The following is a 20,423-nucleotide window of genomic DNA, read 5'->3' as shown; positions in this document are numbered from 1 at the left end:
CAAGCAGGAAAGCCCAGGAACCCTATTTAGCCAAACTCAGGTCTCTGACCACCCTCATCTCCCACACCTTCAAAGAACAGCTACAGAAGAACACCACCTTTATCTCATTAACAAGGCTCTTAATTCCCTTTATTTTAAAATTTTATGTACATATGAATGATCTGTATAATGTACACTCAATATAGAAAGTTTTTATATACTGGATAATGTATAGAACATTTCACAATTACACTAATTTCTTACATAACATGTCAACTTTAAGGTTTTTTGCTGAAGCTTTGTCAATTTGGTCAAGCCAGTTATACATACGAATGTCTAATGCTGTTTGATCTCAGGAAGAAGATAATGTTAATGATTAAGGACATGAGTGAAGTGGTGCAGGGACAAACCCTTTGCAAGTCATGTTCAATGGGAGTGATCACATCAGACTGGGAACAGAAGGGATGCCCTTTTGGGGAAGGGTTGGTGAGGTCAAAGTGATTTTAGCCCAATTCCTCTAGACTGTAGCTCAACTCCAGTCATGCTAATTCACAAAATATAAAAACTAGGAAAGTTTGATTCACAGTCTTGTAAACAAATATAAAGGAACAAAATGTGCTTATGTACAACAAGAAAAAAAATTCTTGTGTACCCATTTGAGCTGATCCACAGAGTGCTTTCTTGTGTTACAGTGTGATAGTTAGAATCACTGACTTTTTCCTAAAAAAAGAAAAAACCCAAAAAACCAAAACAGTCATAGAAAAAGGAATAACACTGTCATTAAACACTTGGAAAGGCAGTGAGTTCACTTCAATGTGCTGGAGGAAAGTGCTGTTCCTCGTCACTGGCCAGTCTGCCTTTCTGTCTCTGTGACAAGAACCTCCAGTCCTTAGCTGACATCTCCCACTTCGCTGTCTACGGGGGGCGGTACGTTGGGCATTACAGATGACGTCGTCCCTGCAGTAAGGTAACCAGCAACTCCAGGGCCTTGCAGGAAGGAAACAGAGTATCAGCCATTAGTTTTGATTCTAAAGAGCAACCAAACAGCTTTATTCCCTCTGTTAGCACTTAAATACATCCATCAAATCAACCAGACGCCTTAAACAAGAACATTTAAGAGGTTTCATTTAGATCCTTTGGAATCTAGGAGCACTAGCAATTCTTGGACTCGCACAGCATTTTTTATTCTGATGTGCCAAATAAATTCCAAAAGAACTCCAACCCCCAGCACTACCCGTCTCACCTACCACCATGGACGTGGCAGTAAAGAGGGGGCAGCCCTCCTCTGCTAAGGAAAGGACCTGCTGCTGAAGTGAAGCGAGCTCAGGCACACGTTCTGCTACTGGCCTCCACGTTTATGCTCTCAGTGGCACAATGGTTTTCCTGGCCAGATATTTAAAAGAAACTCAATGGGCGCCACAGGGACAAGCAGAGCTGCTGTGTGCTTGCTGTTGTGCCTTCACTCAGAAAAAGTACCAGCATTCTGGGTATACGCGAGCTCGGCAGCAGAGACAGAGAAGTCCTCACCATTAATAAATCTCTAAGGCAATTACTATAGGGGGGGTCAGTTTTGCCCTGCAGACAAAGCCCCTCTCCTTCGGAGCCTGGAATTCAAATTTAATCACATGGAAACTTTCAACAAATGCCATAAAAACTCATATTGCAACATGAGGCATTTCAACAGCAATTCTTCTCAGATTAATGAATACTGCCAACCCTCTACATTTCCGTGCATCAATAGTGACCAACTTGGTATTAGACCTTCAGCCTACACTGCTAATCCTCAACATGGCACGTTCTGCCCCGTCCTTTACTCTCCCCACCCCTTGAAGTTATCCTCACTCAGTTCTCCTGAGGTCCCTTTGTGCCCCACCTGCCCTTCTCACTCTACAGCCTGGAGCCACGGCACCAGGGCACGGTTTGTCTCCTTGCACCCAACCCCACGTTACCACTGCGAGCAGGAGAGCAAAGCAAGCAGGGCCTTGGGTAAAAAAAAAAAAAAACCAACAACCTGCCTGGCTTCAGAAGGGGACTTCTCTTTGCCAGCCCATCGGTGGCATCTGCCAAGAGACAGACCCACATTTACATGTCCTAGCACAAAAATTCCATTAATTCTCTCATCCCTTAACCTTTTCCATTATGGAGGACTCCTAACATGCCTCAGAAGTTTAGTTTCTCTGTAATACCAGCAACAATGTCAGGCAACTCAACAGTTTTCTGCTGCTGTGTGCTTGAGGGTGGCAAGTTAATCAGCCTTGTGCAGTTTGGGACCACCATTAATGCTCATTACAGTTTACAACATGCAGCTGCTCCTGGGAATGCAGCGAGTGCAGGGTGCATTTAGCAAGATGGTATCTACCTGCTTTAGAGAGCTACACAGAAGTTAGCAAGCTGCCTGGCAGAGCAGATCTAAAGCCCACTTCTCAGGTGAAGGGGACTGCTGCCAGTTAGAAGGGAAGGAGAAGAGACACCTGAGGGAAGAGAAATAAGCAAGGGAAGTTTCAAGGGAAGTGCAAATAGCAAAGCAATTCCAAGCAAGAGATAAGGCAGAATACAAGATAAGGCAGGTTAAAAAAACAAAGCTTGTAGTTTGGTTTCCATTTATACTTTGCATTTGTACAGCACCTTCAGTCTACATTTGCAAGCACTTAAACATGAGGCAATTTAAATGCAGCACAGGCCTTAAGGCAACTGGATAGTGATATTGCCCCCAGTCTCCAGCCTTACCATGTCTGCTGTAGCTTCAGTTCTTAGCCAGCAATCAGGCAGCATTTACGTCATATTTCTAATTTATAGTATTTATGATATAACAAGGAAATTTGGTACCAAGTATTCTTTGTCAAAGTGGCATTAAACGGTGCAATCAACTGAAAACTCCTGTTTGCAGCTAAAGCACAAGTGTTGCAACACACCTACTCTCAAAATATTAAACATCTGCTTCTAGAATGTCTAATTCCCGTCTTGAAAGGCTCTTGCTTCATTTTGTCAAAACACACACTGGTATCTTGCCAGAAAAAAAACAACTGCCTGTCTGTATGGCCATCTGATTTATACCTCATTAATTCAGTTACCCTCAAAAGCTTTACCAAGGTTCCTACGTTGGATTAGATGGGAAGTTCCATCCACGTGGCACATATCGCCTTCCACAGAGGATGTTAAAACTTTACCCAGAAGGCTAAACATTTAAGAGCAAATGATTGTTCAGCAGATGGCTATTGCGGGGTCAGAAGTCTGCGTCCTGTGTTGCTTTAGACAAAGTTTGCTACAGTGTCATTACATGAAATATTTTCAGATACAGCAACTAATCTGTGAGAGTGAAGATGTGGACGGCGATACAGCAAAAAGCAGCCATTAAAGCTGTCTCTGAAGTGCTGCACGTGAGTGGGGCAGCCACCAGAATGTGATTTGCTTTGACATAACTGTTCTGGGATGGTGTCCATGCTCTGCCATCACCAGCAAGGAGGCTGCCATCAGCTGGTACCTTGTGTGTGCACACAGCACTGTGCACAGCTAAACTGCTCCTTTACACTGCTAGTGGGGCTGAGGTGACACCCCTGGGGTGCCATTTCAGTCTTGGTGTCACCAGCAGGGGACTCACCCAGGGTGCACCAGTGTAGGCCACAAGCTCCCAGATTTTAACATTGATGCTGCTTTACGTTGGGTGTGCAGCTGTAGCATCGGAACAGCCTGAGTCACATGACAATTAATACAAAGTCTAAGTGATTTTGAAGAAATAACTCCTCCTCCCCCAACCTTGGAAAACAAGCTGTTCTAGAACTGAAACAGACTGATCCTGAGAAAGCACTGAAAGTTACTGTCACTCATTAGTTCTAATTAACATCCCTGCTTTAGCACTACAGGCTACTTGCAGGACTTGCCAGAGTCCAGATGCCATTGCTCTGGTACTTTAGAAACAGGTACAGCAAAGACTACCCAGAGAAATAAGTCCTCAACCACAAAAAGTCTGGCTTTTGCCAAGTGTTTCAAAAACTTACTGCATGTTTACAGCATTGAGCGTTCAGACCACACGATGGCACTACATCCTGAGGATAAACACTGTCTCGGGAATCAAGTCTGACAATTCAGTAATGGCTCAGGGCGATTCAGGACAAATAGGAAAGGGTTGCTAACCTGTGAGGTATCCTGCTGTTTGTGTCTCAGAAATGAACAAGTCATGTTTCTGATCCTTGAAGGCACTCCACACAGAAGAACGAGTCAGAATTTCATTTACCTACAGTATTGGGAGAGATTTAACACAGTGAGCAAGTGACATTTGTCATGTTCTAGGGGAACAAACCCATTTTCTAGAACCAAACTGTTCTGCAGGGATTCCCAAAGAGCGTGGCCTGTAGTCTAGACTGCAATACAGATAACTCATTTCCAAGGAGACTGTATCAACTTGCTTATTCGAAAGGCTCATGAAGCAAAGTCATTTGGCTGCTTGACTTTCTCCCTTATTCCCCAGTTAGGGGACATGGAAAAGCATCCCTGCAAGCAGCCACTTCCTGTGGGTCTAGAGCTTAGGTAGAACAGGACTTTTCCTGTACTTTAGCAAGACAAGGGCAACGTGGAAGAAAGACCCATCCCAAGTTTCCCTCCCTTTGAGAAAGTTTTCAACACAAGGTTGAAGAGAAAGGCACCAAGAACTAGCACGGTTACTGGGTAAAATTTTACCAACTTGAATATACACCCATAACACCACTACAGTTGTCTACAACAGTATTGATCCAGGAAAACATCTCTATCAGAAGTTCTGAAGAGTCAGCAGTAGAAGCCTTACTGGCTCATAGAACATTTCTCCACTTGGAGTTTGTCTTTAGTGCTTTTCACACGCATTGAACCAGTGAACTCTCCACAAGAGATGGAGACCTGCCAGCCCACGATGACTTTGTGTGACTGCAATGTTAACAACCTTGGTGAAATAATGCACAAGAGCCCTAAGATGAAACGAGGGATGTTCAGAATTCGATCTTGCAATTATACAGAGCCCCGTTAAGGACCTGTCAGTCCGTACCTGTTCTCCGTACTGCAGGCTGCGAGACATGGATTTCAGAGTTTTGACAATCTGAGCTTTTGTTGCAGATGGGCTTTCCAGGTTCTCAAGACCAACACCTTCAAGTAGCTTTAGAAGGTAAGGGACCAAATCTGCTTTCAAAGCCTGCAAACATAACCAAATGAGTTGTCTTAACACAGACTAGGACGTTCCATACAGATGTTTTACATTACTAGCATTACTGTGAACCAAAAGTATCAACAGGTATTAGTATGTTTATCTAGTCAGTTTTTCCTGAGCTCTATCAATATATAGGAGAGAAAACAATGACAGTGTCCAGCAGTTCTGCTCTGTCTAGGTATAAACTCCACTGCATTAACTGGCATTCCTATGTGAGGTGTTCTCAGTAGACACAAGCCCTCACTGTCCTGTGCATTAAGCATCAATGCTCAAGGAACTTCCTTGACCAGGTTTGCATTTTGGATAAAGGAGTGACTTCTCCAACATGAAAAGCACATGAGTTAGATGGCTTCTTGGAAGCCCCCTGGACGCTTAAATTGAACAGTATCTTGGTTCTTATTAACAGTTTGGATACCAAATGTAAAAATACCACGTTTTTACAATCTGAGAATGTACTACTTACTTGGGCTACTAAGTCATTTTGCTCCTTCTGAAACATTCGATTAAGTGCTTCACAGGCTACACCAACTATATCTGATCTCTTCTTCATTCCATTCATGAGAGGGCTAATGGTCTCCAGGGATGCCATTGCTCGAACACAAAGCTAGAGAGAGACAGAAACAGGCAGAGTACTTTACACTAAGCCAGATGGTTATGGTAGACATGGTCAGCCAAGACCTTAAGTTTCTCAGTGTCTTTAATATCAATTCCCCATTAATTAGCTATAAAACCCTGCTCATCAGGCACACAGTATTTATAGTTAGAATAATGCCCTTCTAGGAAGGCTACTAAACACCACAAATAACTCCATTTATGCTTTTTTTTTGTTTCCCCTTGAGCACTTCAGTGATTCCATACCTCATTGTCAGACAGGATGTGCATGACACGAATGGCACTTTTCGGAATGGCATTGTTCTTGTGGTTCATGGCTTGGATTATCTTGTGGAGATGACCAAGCGGAGGAACTTGATCAGCCAGCTGAGGCTGGGCACTGAACAGGCACACAGTTGCTGTGGTAACGGTTTCTAAAGTTTCCCCCTGCGGAAATCCAAAAACCAAGAGAAAATGTTAACTCAGTAAAGCCTTGTATCACCATAAGAGTAACATTTCTCCCTTGCTCTGCGTTAGAGATTTATTTCCTTAATGTTTGTTAAAACAAGCAGTTTAGAAGAGTGTGATGAGCTCTAACAGTGGCAGACTTACTAGTTCCATGAACACAGATGACATAAAAGTTTCTAAGCTCTATTTCCAGTATCTAGAGAAAGAAAGCTGTGGCTGCAGGCTCTTCGTGCACAGCAGCCCACGTGTTACCTTGCTCAGTGGAGCCTGGCAGGGGGGATGTGTTGGCTGAGCCCCTGAATGCCTTCAGGAGTCCTGCAGTCTGTGCAGCAGCGCTCACCACACTTGCTGCATTCTGCACATGCCCCTACAAACTGCCACCCTGTCTTTATTACAAAGATGTCTGGTTTATTCAGTGTGCCAGTGAGGTGCCTCCCTGCAAGTCTAAGCCATTCTGTCTGAATGCTGTTTAAAATTCAGTTTTTAGTAGCATCATTAAGTTGCCAACTTGAACATTGTTCTCAAACTGCAACATGTTAGTTGTACTGCATTTCAGTAGTTGTTGGGTGGCAGCCTTGTCACATAACTTATACCAGAGTGGGAACTTGGTGTTGCAGAACTACACTAAAAGCCTCAAGAGCTGAAAATTTTTAAGGCAGTGTACAACAACAAGTGTCATTTTCTTAGGCTGGTCAGTCATGGAATAATTAAGGACACTTCATTTGTTAAGCACCAATCTCTACCACAATAATAAGCCTCTAAAACTTTCTGAAGCTACTTCTGTGGCTTCAGGGACTTTAAAAGCACTGACTCGCATTCAGAAGTTGCCTTGACATATCAACGTGCTTTTACAGACTCAGAAAGCAGATCCTCAAAAAATAAAATAATTCACGTTCAGAAGAAAGTGCAAGAATTTGAATTAGATACTAGAAGACTAATAGCTTTAGACTGCTGAACAAATTCAGAGAGCACAATCAGAAAAATCAGCTTACATGGGGGTTATTTTTCTCCAGTAGTTCAGTAAACTTTTCCAACAGTGCAATGAGAAATTCTCTTGGTTTCCGTAGAACCCAGGCCGGCTGGGCAATAAAAATCCTTAGGAAGACTCCCCCCACTGAAAGTTCACCTTCTGCCTCACCATACACCACAGCAAAGTCTTCAGGCAGCTGTTGAATTGTAAAGTAGAAGGAGTTATTGGCAAGGGTATTTGTGGGAGGGTAACTGCTTCTCTGACATCATGACTGCGAGTGCTAACGGACACTGAACTAACTGCATTCTCCAAAACAGAGCTGTGCAAGGTCAACAAACACTTCATCTTGAAGAAACACGAGGTAAGAAGCAAGAACAGAGAGGGCAGGACTGCTGCAGTGGAATTCTTTTTCAAAGAACACAAGTAACTGAGTCTGCAGTTACACTACTGGTAAATAAACACTAGTTCAACAGAAGTACCAGCATCAAGGCTGATAAGACAGCCCTTTCCTTCCTTCCTTGCACACTTCAGGGGAAGATTTCTCACCCTCAACCTAGGGAAGCTTCCCACTTACACCTGCATCAAAATAGCTGTCCTGCAGGTGGTTAGAAGTTGTTTTAATGCCCAACTCGACCACTGCTGGGAGGAAGTCACACCTGGCCCTTCACAAACACCGTGGAAGGCTACAGACAAACATCTCCCTGATTGACCCCATGTGATGGAATCGCTCAGGACAATCATTTTGGACATTAGAGTCTTACTAACGCCCCTGAACATTTATCAAGAGGAAGTTTACTACAGCTGTGTAATAAGTGACAGGGCTTTTTCCAGCAAACCAGTCTTCTCCTTTGTTGCTGACTTTTGATAAGTTTTAGAAAGACCTGAACCATCAGAAAATTCAGAGTATTACTGGCAAAACCACTGTCAATAAAGTGTCTGATTTCAAGGTACAAGAAGTAATGAAAGCATCAATTCAACACTGAAACAGTCACATTTGCACAGCAGTGAGCTCCTGTTGGTACTTTAAGAGCAAAGCCTGGCAGTTACATACATGCCTATCTTATCAGCTGGCTTACAGTCTCCCGGGACACACTCAAAGCAGAAAGAGTATACTTTTACCTTCCAGTTAGTGTCAGGGTTGTCCCTCTGAAGTTTAAAGTGCCTTTAAAAAGAAAGTAAGTTTTAGCAAGCAGTAAAAGAAGCAGTCATCGTCTTCCCTACTTGACATCTCAGCCTCCCTCTATCATCGTGAAGTAGTTCCAGTTTCTAAACCCAGTTTTCTTCTCGTTGTGACCCCCTCCCAAGTCTTACAGCGGTGATCAAAGACCTGGATTGTGCACAAACTGCACTTGTGTCACTGAGTTACAGGCACAATATACAAACAGTGAATAAGTTGCTTTTTGCTAAAGTCTGGCTTACAAGGATTCTACTTTTTCCAGGCAGAGCTCTGCCTGACAGTTCTTCTATAGCAGCTCTGCTTTACTGCCACTAAGAGAGCATCTCAGTTAAGGAAACACTTAGTCAGTGGCTCTCCACATACTCAAGCATCATTTCTCGAACTGTCGTCGATACTCTCTCCCTGGAGTTGTCGTTCCAAATTAACTCAGGATTCTCATGAGTTCCCTCAAAGATATGAACAGCAGCTTCCGGGTTGTCTCTCATGGCATCCATGAAGACTCCAGGTAAAAATTTCATTAGTGTAATTCTAACCTAAAAAGGATGAACACAATTGACATTTAGGATACCATAAGTCAAACTGACAGAAAAGCAGAGAAATCCAAGAAGCCAAATTATTTGTAGTGCTATAATGTCCACTGCTAGAACACTACTATAAGATGAAATAGTGCTATCATTTCAAATAGCAATAGCCAATAAGAATCTAGGTATCTAATGTTAAAGTCATTCCAAATTGAAACCAAACTGCTTATAGTAGCTATAATAAACACAACTGCTTCTAGAAGTCTGCTCTCAGATTAAAAGTTAACTATTTTGAAAGAGTCAGATTGCTCTTCATGTGAATATTTCAGTCACAGGAGGAGGTTTTTTTTGTTCCATCTTTAGAAAGAGGCAGGTGATATGAAGATAAGAGTACCAACAAGAGCTGTTAAGATTCTTACCTTTGGACCCACCAGCTTATCTGCAGTCATTTTGGCAAAGAGCTCTGCAGTTTGGGCTCGGACCTGCGGATGAGTTGAGTTGCAAAACATATCTAGTAAGTAGATTAAAGCACCTGTACAAAGAGACAGGAAAACATTCACATTTTTTTCTGGTCACAAGTAGTATGACTTCACTAATTCCACATTGATTGTTCTAAAGGGAAGAGTTAAGATTTGGCCACTGTATTTAGTGTTGCAGAACCATTTCCTTTCAATACAGTACTGTACCTTTTGCCATGGCCTCTTTAATTATTTTTGTGCTGGATGTCAAAGCATACAAAGTTTCAAGGACAAGTTGCCGACCTGTCAAAACAAGAAGTATTGAGAACTCTGTGCCATCCAGACTATTAACTAATCAAAGATGAACTAAAGTGATCTCAACAGAAAGCTGTATCAAGACTGCAATGAAGCTTGTGATCAAGGACAAGTTGCCGACCTGTCAAAACAAGAAGTATTGAGAACTCTGTGCCATCCAGACTATCAACTAATCAAAGATGAACTAAACTGATCTCAACAGAAAGCTGTATCAAGACTGCGATGAAGCTTGTGACAATTGCAAGCTCAGGGATTTCTGGCTAAGTTCAGTTAGTTAAGGAATGTCAAATCAATCCTACATTCCAGTGCAGCATAACTTCTGAGTCGGATGCTTACTACCTACATTCCCTAGAAGAATTACTCCATGAAACACTACACAGTTCAAACGCCTGAAATTCATACCTTTCAGCTCACACATTTAAGACAACAGACAGGTTACACAGAACATAATAATCTGCACCGAAATGCTGTTTTAACCTAAAACTCAGCAATAAGCTCAGCCACCTGGATTAATTTCCAAGTTGGCAACCCTTTGCTTTGCAAGGCTAAGATTGATACAGTACATACTTGAAGGTAAGGAATGCAGAAGTGCCAGTAAGTTAGCGAGAACCATTGCCTCCGCAATGTTGTTAACACATTCTTGGTTACTTGTTACTATGTTCACTACCTGTAAAAGATCAGAAACAACACTTGGTTATATTCCAGCTGTTAAAGATTTTATCAAGAAAATGCAGTGTATGACGAAGTCAGTCACCTTACTGGCCAACAAAGTGACTATTCACAATGTTCACTCCTTGTCTTGTCACCTCAGGGAAGAAGGGAGCCAAGGACACAGGCAAGAAGCCATCACTTGTTCCTGCAAGGAGGAACTGACACTTGGACCCCCAATCTCGATACTTTTTAGGTGCTACTCCAACAGTTACACCATCAGATTTGTTTATACTGATTGTGTAAAGCATCCAGACAGGGTGTGGTTTGGGGTTTGTTTTGTTTGGGGGTTTTATTTATTTTTTTTTACCTCCAGAGCCAACTGCTGCACCAGGCCAGCTCCATGAACACGCAGAAGGGAGAATATCAACTTAAAGTGACCTATGCATTCACACTCAGAACCTGCAAGAGACCAAATAAGTTACTTTCCTCTTGTTAGCCTACGCATTCACAGAAGGCCATCCCAAGTCTGCACTTCACAATACAGACAGGTGTTAAATTATACAGAACTATAAAAAATGATGAAGTCCTGTCTATTAATCTAGCTTCCACAAAGCCTCAGATCAACAGCATTTCAAAAAGAGAGGATACTTCCCCCCTCTACGAGGAATTGCTTTTACAACTAACATAAAATAACTAGGGAAGGTCATAATTGCACATCTCAGGCTTTTCCAGTCTGTACATTGGTAACTGCTCAAATCTTTGCTGGTATTAGGTACTCACTCTCAAGAACATCTCCTCCTGCACTGACGTGTTTTTAGGTGTTTACTAGTATGCAGTAATCAGCTCAAGGTTGGTTTGGTTTTTTTCCTCCTTTGATGCAAGGAAGTTTAAAAATCAGCTAAAGATCCTTTGAAGGATTACAGAAAATTTCACACAAGAGATTTAAGTCTTCCTGACAACAGCAGGCTAAAATTACAGTTAACACCCAATATTCCAGAGAAGAAACTAGATGAGGCTTAGATTTCACACAAAACTTTAACACATCTACTGATAACGTTCTCCAGAAAAAAAAAAGTGCAAGTCTATATGGCTTATCACCGATGCTGAAGTCTACCAGCCAGCAAAACAAGCTTCCTTCTCAATGGAAGATAAAGATTAGAGGTCTGCGTTTTTTAGGGTTTTCCAGAAGAAAGCCTATCAGGAAAGTTCAGTTTTAAGCCTACCTGGGTTGTGTTTTATCACATTTCTCAGAGCCTCCAGGGCCATTTCAACTCTCCGTAACCGGTCTCCGTGTTGATTGGACTCTACTTTCCCAGTCTGCGTTATGGCCATTAGCGTGTGGAGGTACTGTGCTTGGGAGCCTATGTAATCCAAGAGGCTTGCAGCAAATGCTTTGGGAAGCTTTAAATTAGAGATGAGAACATTTTCAGTTGTGTGATGCAACAGTATTCACACCAGAAGAAGGCATATCCAGATAACTTTTCCTACATTCCACATATCCCTTTCTTCCAAACAGGGAGACAAGAAATACTGTTCTACTAGGATCACTGTACCATCTGGAGCACATTAACCTTCTTTACATCTAAACATAACATTAAAATGCTACCACTACTTCAACAGCACTCTTAAGGTATACGTTTGTCCATATATACAGATGGACAGCAATGCCACAAGGAGGAATTGCTACCTGCTGGAATTACTGAGTCAACCTGACTATCTGAAGCACAAGCTTGTAGAGAAAAAGCATTAAGTCACCCGAAGCAGCATATCTTATGACAAACTCCTTGTTCTTTTACATTTGTTCTGCTCCAACAGAGATATCCCATAACATGCTGGTCATTGATGGAAATTTCCATAAGATTTTGTATTTTCTCCATTCTGTTTGCAGTGACAGATAAAGAGGAAGAAGCAACGTTCCAAATGCCAGTTTCAACAGGAAGGTTTCAGCTCCATCTTACCTCTAGCTGGAAGGTAGGGACCTCATTGTAGACTCTAACAAAAATCTCTCCCACAATAAGTTCTTTTGCATGGTCACTGAAGGCAAAGTCAGATCCATAGCTCTTGTCACAATCACCCTTTAAGCAGAAAAGCAGCATAAACTCAGACAGAAAATCATCTTGTAGAATGTGTAAAGCTATAACCCAATAATAAAATAGACAATACTTGAACAGAAAACTTAAAAGAGGTTCTTCTTTGCCCAGCCCTCCAGCCTGTCCAAGTCTCGCTGGAGACTTAGGTTTTTTTGTTTTCTTTTTAAGACTATGGAATGGAGGAAGTGACTTAGGAGTAGACAACAATGGATACTTGTATTAACTACACCACTGCATTAATAAGTGGATATACCAAAATGTGGGAGTTTAAAAAAAAAAAATTGTGGAATTTAAAGTAATGAGTATCTTACTCTCTTAATCATGCTTTCTTGTTGAGATTCCAAAAACTCAAGTAATTCAGCTCTCGTCCCATTGTTCCAGATCAAGTAGGGGTTCTCTGTGTTACTGTTAAGCATCTTCAGAGTCTAAGGGATAAGTAATTTGCATGATGTAACAAGTTTACAGCAGTTCTGGATCATTATGCACAGTAATCAGTGTGTTTCATGCTATAGTTAATCTAGTCTCATGAACAACTAGACCAATTTTATAAGCAAGTTTAAAGTGTCAAGTTTCCGACATACTGGAAAAAACAGTATGTGTAAGTTATTTGGGACAGTACAGTATATATTTCAGTTTTTCTTTACTTCAAGCCCTGTTTGCTCCAGATTCTCCTTTTATTTTTGACACTGAGCAGCAACTGTCTGCAGTATCGCTTTGCAGATAACTTCTTTGGTACCACTTTTAAAGGGAGAAGTTAAGCCGTTGCTCTCTGTCATCATTATAACCTTAAACCTTCAACAATTAACTTCTTTGCTCTCATAATTGTTTTGCAAATATTACTGTACAGGGTACTGTTCCTGTCCATAGTGCCTGAGGCTAAATCAGTTTGTTTTCCTTGCAGTTACTCCAACTGCAAAGAAAAAATAAATATCACACTGCTGTTCTCTGCATCAGGTTGGTCAAAGAGAGTTCAGCGTTTCAGAAGTGACCAAGTACTCCTTTCATAAATCACTAGATAAACTTTTGGCCAACAGATGCTCACCTCAGTAGGACTGACCACGGCAAGTTTCCTTGCAATGTAGGGTGTCAACATTCCAGCCAAGCTTTTCCTGATCGTTGGGTTTTCAGGTGTAGCTTGTTCTTCGGAGAGATACCCTCCAAGGCGACTCAAGGCCAGGAGACTGAGCTTAGCAAGGCTATTTGCTACCTCCTGAAAAATCAAGCGCAGTTATAAAAAAGCTAGAGCTCACTGAAGAAACATTAAGCTCAATATGATCACTGTGTTGTGGACTTAATAAATGCAGTTAGACAGGAGTACTAATAAGTAGGAAAAACTAGGGCACCAAGATGAGCTGAAAGCACAGAAGCTCTTCAGTGTAATAGCTTCTGACCAGACAACAATTCCTGCTGGCACCATCAAATATCACCATAAATAAGCCTTTTTTTATGACAGCAATACAGGAGTTAATAACCACAACAGACTGTTCAAAGCTCAGCAGCTGAGGAAGTGCCACACTTAAGAGCATCCCCATTTAAGGAAATGGAAGTGTGAAGTCACTTACACAGCTGTGGGGCAACGGGAACAATATAGCCCTGGGCATTTCAGATAAGGTCATGGTATCACTAGACAACCCCTTCGGTTCAGCCTTAAGAGAAAAGAGCTTTTTCTTCTGACAGCACAAGTTTTCTACTGTTCACTGTGCATAAAAATCTCTTGCATTAAGTCTATTAGAAACTGCAGCTTTAACATTTGAACTCAAAACATGAGCTACTCTTAAAAAAAACAAACACACCAACCAACCCCAAACTCAAACAACAGCATTTGCACTGCTACACCAAAACCCCCTTCCAAAACTGCTCTGTTAACATCATTGTTCGTGTAATTCAATGACTCTACCAAGTATTTGAATACACTTAATGTTGTTAATAAGAGATGGCAAGCACCAACCATTGGTGTCTGGAAGCGTGCACCTCGTTAACAGTACCTGGTGATTTGAATCTTCACTCTTCTGAATTCCACTCTCTTCTAGCGTATAGTCATAGTTGAAAAGGTAACCCAGCAAGTACCAGAGAACTCCAGCTTGGAACAAGTGTGTTTGGAGCCAGTAATCTAAGGCAAAGGAGCTAACACACTCTACTCCCAAAGAAGCTACTCGTGGTATGTTCTGAAGGAGGAAAAAAAATTGCTTTAGTACTTGTGACCACAGAAAGCCATCTGGCTTCCTTACCAAACAAAGGCTTAAAGCCAAAATTTGCTAACTCCAGAGTACCATTTAAGCAGCACAGAGATGAAAACTGAAGTAGACATAACAAGTTAAGTGTCTGGTAGACAAAAAACATGGCTAATTAGAATCGAATTAGGCCACACCCTTCAAAGGACAAGAAGTTATTTAAGATTTATTAAAATTTATTATAAAGTAACTAAAATGTAGTAATATTCTTTTATTAAAAGTTATTATAAAATAGTTATTTTATTTGGTTAGAAAGAAGCATTGATGAACTGGTGGAAAAACAACTCAAGAAAGCAGCAGAGACTCCCAGGTGAGTATTCTATGGCAAGACCTGCGTTCTGCAGAGATTTAAGAACACACAACCATCTACAGTATATTATTATCGTCTGGTTTTAGAGCCTTCTGTTTTCACATGCCCCATATGAAAAGCTCAAGACAAGCTTTCTGTGCTGGATTCAAAGTTCAGCAATGATATAACATGAGGTAAGTTCTAAGTTTCTAAATAGCAACAAAACTTCTTGAATACTGCTCCCAGAGTTTGTGCTGATTTAGGAGTCTATCTGCTTGTCTAAGATCTAGCTCCAGGACTTCTATCTGCTGATTTAGTACATCACACCAATCAGCTAAACATGTCAGTTAAGAGGCAAAAGTAGCCAAATCTTTGTAGTGATTGCATTTTAAGCTCAACACTTGTATTTTAATCCATTTAGTGGAAAACAAGACAGTAGAGTTCTGTATCCCATAAGGACTAGCTGGGATCTTACAGAAGCATCTGATCAGTCTCTGCAATTGTCCTACCTCCCTTAAAAACAGAACATTCCCCTAAACATTAACAGTTAAATACCCATTTAGGCAAAGGAAAGGCGCTCTTACCTTGCCATAATACAGTAGTCTACAGAGGTCCTTAATGATGTTAGGCATTTCTGTAATCTTCTCTCTGCATTCCTCAAATTGAGCTGCTACGCTGTAACACTTACTAATATATCCACATACCTATAAAAAACAGGTTTTCTTTGATTCCAGGTGAAGGGAAAATGCATGTTTACAACTTATTTTTTAAGATAGTTAACACTACATCAGTATTTTATGTTCTATGTACACACACTTATATTTATAATCATATAATAGATATACTGTAACATATATTATGTTCTGGTAAACTGATTCAGTCAGTTAAGGTTGCTGCAACTCACCTGCACAGACATATCATCTGGTTTACTAGAACGAGTCAGGACTGCTACGCAGCGATTAAACGCTTCTTGCAACACCTGTGAGGATGGGATGATGCGTAAGTTCAGTCACAAGTCACAACAAAAACTGATACAGGCTGGCAGAAATAAAACACTATCTAGTAAACCCTCATTTAATGGCTGAAGGGAAACATTTGACAAAGTCTGCTGCTTGCTTAAATGGTTTATAGGGACAAAACTCCTTGCAAGTGCTGGTACTAGCCTTTGGTGCTTCAGAGTTGAGAGCATTCTCACACGTGAACTAATAGGTGCTCTGAAAAGCCCTTCTGCTCAAGTGATTTGTTCACATTTATCTATTCTTTCACATAGAAAATACAGAGTTTTGTAAAGAAGTAGAGAAACATCAGACGTGGTTTGCTTATCCACTGTTCAACAGACAAGCCTAGGTCCAGAAAGGGGTAATACTCTGCAAGAAGCTTCTTCTACTGCATCCAGAACAGAGGCAGTAAGAAAGGACACGTCTCAACAAGATCAAAAGTCATTCTCAAGCATACCTGATGTCTTATGCACTGAGGGTCTAGGATTTTTAGCTGTGGAAGAGTTAAGTCTAAAAAAAATTCATTTCAGTAAGTTTATTTCTATTTACCTCAATTCCATTTTCTCTTCGCAGTTCTTCTGCATTTAATGCTGAACAATTGACAGTATGGAAAGCAAGTTCTGTAGCAGCAGGCAAGAGAGGAGATTCTTTGGAAAACAAGAGATCATCCGAAGTTTCAATGGTAATAGTCTTTATCAGCATAGGATAGCCTGCATATTTGTAAGGTTTCAACTCTGAAAGAGAAAAAAGTAAAAGTTTACATATATGCAGAGTCTAAGCAATTTAAACCACAACATAATTATGAGTGGAAAATACATCAGAGAAATAAGAACTAGGAGTCAGCCAAAACCAACACCTCAATACTGGAGCGAGACTGAGCAGTCCACACAACCTGGCTCCTTGTCACCCAGCTCAGCTGTGAAGGAGGGGTAACTGGAGCACCCTGACCCTTGGCTCTAGCCACAGTCCCTGCCTGGCAGCTGGGCTGTGAAAGAGGCAGCACTGCAGCACACTCACCAGAGGACACTAACACTAGTCACTATTTCTGCAAGACTCTCTCATTTTTAAATAGCCACGTAAGTGTAATCTCATTTATAGTCAGGATGTGCTATCGGGGTGACTGAATACTACCGAGGAGTTTTCTGCATAGACAGAATTGTAGATTTAAGTTATATATGAAGGAATATTCAAACTGATTAGTATTGGAGCAGAGAATTTCAAAAAGCTATTCAAGCTTTTTTGAATTAAGTTTTACTGCAGATTAATTTATTTTATGAAAAAAAAAAAAGAGTTCTATTTTGAAGCCCTTTACCATAGCTACATAATGCTGTGGCAAGCCAGAAACCAGACCAACAGAAAAGAACAGAGGGGATTAAAACTGACTGGTCAGAAATGAACATGAAACATGATAGGGAGACAGACAGCATGCTTACCTTCCTTATGCCTGTTGAAGAGGATGCTTTGAGTTTTCAAGATCAAAATTATGTTTTCTGGATCTGGCCCATCTATCACCTTGGCAGACTTTGTGCATAGGAACTCATATGCTTTATTAACTTTTTCAAACATATCCTGCAAATAAAGAGGAACAGTCTCAAGAGTCAGTAAGAAGCCCCTAAATTGCTACAAGCCTGCAGCACCAGTTTAGATGCAGGTAAAATAAAGCATTCCAGGTTATTGGCCATAAGACTAGTTTTGTTGACTTATTACGTTTCAGAAAACACTGCAAATAACCTTAAGAACACTGGTTCACAGATCAGTTTTCTTCTGTCTCTTAAACTTTGCCACGGGCAAGGGACTAAAACTAAGTCAATTCCAATAAGACCAAAGTATTAAGTACAGTTTAGTTGATTGTAAGAATGGGCAGAGAATGCAGTCTGTCTTTGCTTATTTAGCAAATATCTAAGCAATTTGCTTATTTAGATCCTATGCAACTCTTTAAACCAGACACGTTCTGAGATGTGGGTCTGACCCGATTACATCAGTTCACTGTAGTAATCCTAATATTCCTTGATTGACATCAGTTAAATTACTCATCTGTAGTGTTAATCTGTATTCTAGTATTCATCTAGGGCATAGCTTTTAAAAGGGAGAAAGAAAATTTACATGGGCATTTCAGAACTCTTAATACACATAATAGCTGAATTTCTCCCCACTTTATTAACAGTGTAAATCTGTGTTGTACGTACCCTGCCTTCCGGATTCTTGTCTGGGTGGTATTTTTGTGCCAGCCTGAAATAAGCTTTCCTGATCTTGCTTTCCTCATGCCTATGAGAAAACAAGACTCATTACATTGAGTAACACTGTAAAACCAGAAAAGCAAGCCTGGATTCTGACAACAGTAGGAATAGTAACTGCAATTAAGTGAAACTCAAAGCTCCCATATTTCAATTTGAGAATTTTGCTTTATCAGCTGACACTGAATGGGGATAATCACATGGCCATAGAATAGAAAGAAATTTCAGGAATAGAAAATACTTTAGTATCACTTGTACTGAATATACTAACCCGAAGGTGCTCAAAGTCCCTGAATCTTCTAAATTAAGAGCGTAAATGGACTTAGAAGTGGTAAAAGTTAGTAGTTCATGATTTGTAATAAGTGCACTGTTCTTGAAGGCTAGATACACAAGTGCTAACGGTTCTCTTCGAGAGGCCTAAAGTCAGAAACCTGTGGCAAGACAGGAGATGATAAATCCTAATGATATTGTCACGGAGAAAGAGGATAGTATTTGGCAGAGGGAAGAAGGATGATTAGACAAAGTTCCACTTTGAGCATATTCGACTTCCGCCAATATTTTTGCTCACTGTGGTTCAGTAATGCTTGGCCTGTAAAACAGCCAAGTAAATGCTCTGAAGCAGAGCTTAAAGCATTTCCTCCCCTCCCCCCCCGCCAGTTTCAGTTTATCTGAACACTTTGCAATTATTCTCTTTAACACCAAGTTAAATTTCCAAGCTTCATTTTTTTTTTAGAAAAAGCAGTCTTCCACTGTGAAACAAGTAGGTGCTAGACATAACGAAACTGGTACCGCTGATCGGTTGCGAGAAGTGAGATAGGAAACTGCAGTTTCTTCGGGGCACAGAGTTCATGTAAATGTAGTTATACATCTCTAAATAACGAAAACAACTTACTGGCCTTGCCCTTTGGGAAGGTTAAGGACTTCATAAGCATCATCTATTGACATGGTAGGTGGCTTCTTTTCTACCTCCTTCTTCCAAGCTTCTAGCGTATCTTTCAGCAGTTTAACCTAAAAAATAACAATTTATTAGCATTTCATTTATGCTGACACCAGTACATGCCATCTTTTTTAAATAAAGTGCTGCTTTGTTAATGAATCCTTATCATCCATCAGTCAAAGTTCAAAGACCTAGTCCTTTTGCCTTTAGTAATTACGGTTCCCTCTCCGGTCAGGAATCGATTCAGACCGCTTCACTGCAGTGCTATATTTTGTTCAAGGTAAGAGCACCTTAAGATGTCTATGTGAGAGTCACAGTAGAAGAGGAAGAATCGCTTAAATGATCTGTGACTCACATCTTGATACTACAAAAACTGCAACAAAGCTGCACGAATAAGTAAAGCTTCTTAGATGTAGACCACAGGTTTGTACCACAAAGATCTCACCAATTCAGCTAATGTATTTACACCACATTAGCTCAGCTCCTTGTTCAGTGTGTACAGATAAGAACTCAGAAGTGATGACAGCACCACCCTCTAACCCCTCATCACTTGAGGTTCATTGAAACACTATCTGAAGTTTCTCAGATGCTTTATTTTGCTTTTTTTAGTAGTCACCACAAGGAGGATATACTTTACATGGTTGCTATACGGCATGAAGGCTATTCTGCTTCAAGATAAAGAACTGTTTAACACATTTGCTTGCAAACTGGAAGTCAGGACCAATCAGTTACTTGCAAGAAACCTAGCATTTGATTTCTTTACTTCTTGTTACAAATCCCACTTTTAGAACTACGAAAGGTCAAGAACTAAATGAATCCTAAAATACTTTTTACTTACTGGATCTTTAATTGGCCAGTCTGGAAATCTGAGTGTATCACAAAGGTGCTTGAGGTAATAAATATTACAGAACAGCTCATTTTCCAGTTGTGGATAGTTGATAACCGGGATAGGACAGTATTGGTAGAGCGCTCTTGTATTGCTTTGAAGACGAGGGGTGAAGTCAGCAAGGTGAGCAGCAATCTTCTCTATCATAAGGCGCCTAAAAGTTATAAAGTTTGGTTTAACACTTGCCAAGGAGTCCTCAATCCTCAGTGAGTGTACAAGTGTATTCAATGATTTCTTCTGAAAAGATTTTCCTTAGTTTCCCACACGTCAGAAGGGATTCAGAATAGGATTCAGGTTATAAAGTTTGGTTTAACACTTGCCAAGGAGTCCTCAATCCTCAGCGAGTGTACAAGTGTGTTCTATGATTTCTTCTGAAAAGATTTTCCTTAGTTTCCCACATCAGAAGGGATTCAGAATAGGATTTAATCCTGATCTGTTATAAAGCTACTTCAATT

The 20,423-nt window shown here is 40.7% G+C and overlaps 1 protein-coding gene across 1 annotated transcript; it reads right to left on the bottom strand.

Moving 5' to 3' along the window:
• Positions 1-98: 98 nt before the first annotated feature.
• LOC106896737 (dnaJ homolog subfamily C member 13-like) lies at positions 99-20,122 on the bottom strand (the record flags this gene model as incomplete). The annotated part of the gene is made up of 24 exons (XM_014956935.1): positions 99-966; positions 4,111-4,210; positions 4,994-5,137; positions 5,616-5,756; positions 6,011-6,190; positions 7,204-7,377; positions 8,301-8,343; positions 8,722-8,891; positions 9,299-9,411; positions 9,566-9,640; positions 10,220-10,319; positions 10,671-10,762; positions 11,527-11,704; positions 12,262-12,378; positions 12,705-12,818; positions 13,436-13,603; positions 14,379-14,558; positions 15,498-15,617; positions 15,818-15,892; positions 16,461-16,645; positions 17,345-17,480; positions 18,098-18,176; positions 19,038-19,153; positions 19,921-20,122. Coding segments are annotated over 24 exons (3,100 nt in total), but the record flags the coding sequence as incomplete, so codon positions are not given.
• Positions 20,123-20,423: the final 301 nt, after the last annotated feature.

This window comes from Calidris pugnax, unplaced genomic scaffold (genome assembly GCF_001431845.1).
Source record: "Calidris pugnax isolate Ruff unplaced genomic scaffold, ASM143184v1 scaffold351, whole genome shotgun sequence".
Lineage (NCBI taxonomy): Eukaryota > Metazoa > Chordata > Aves > Charadriiformes > Scolopacidae > Calidris > Calidris pugnax.
This window is presented reverse-complemented; position numbering and strand designations above follow the sequence as displayed.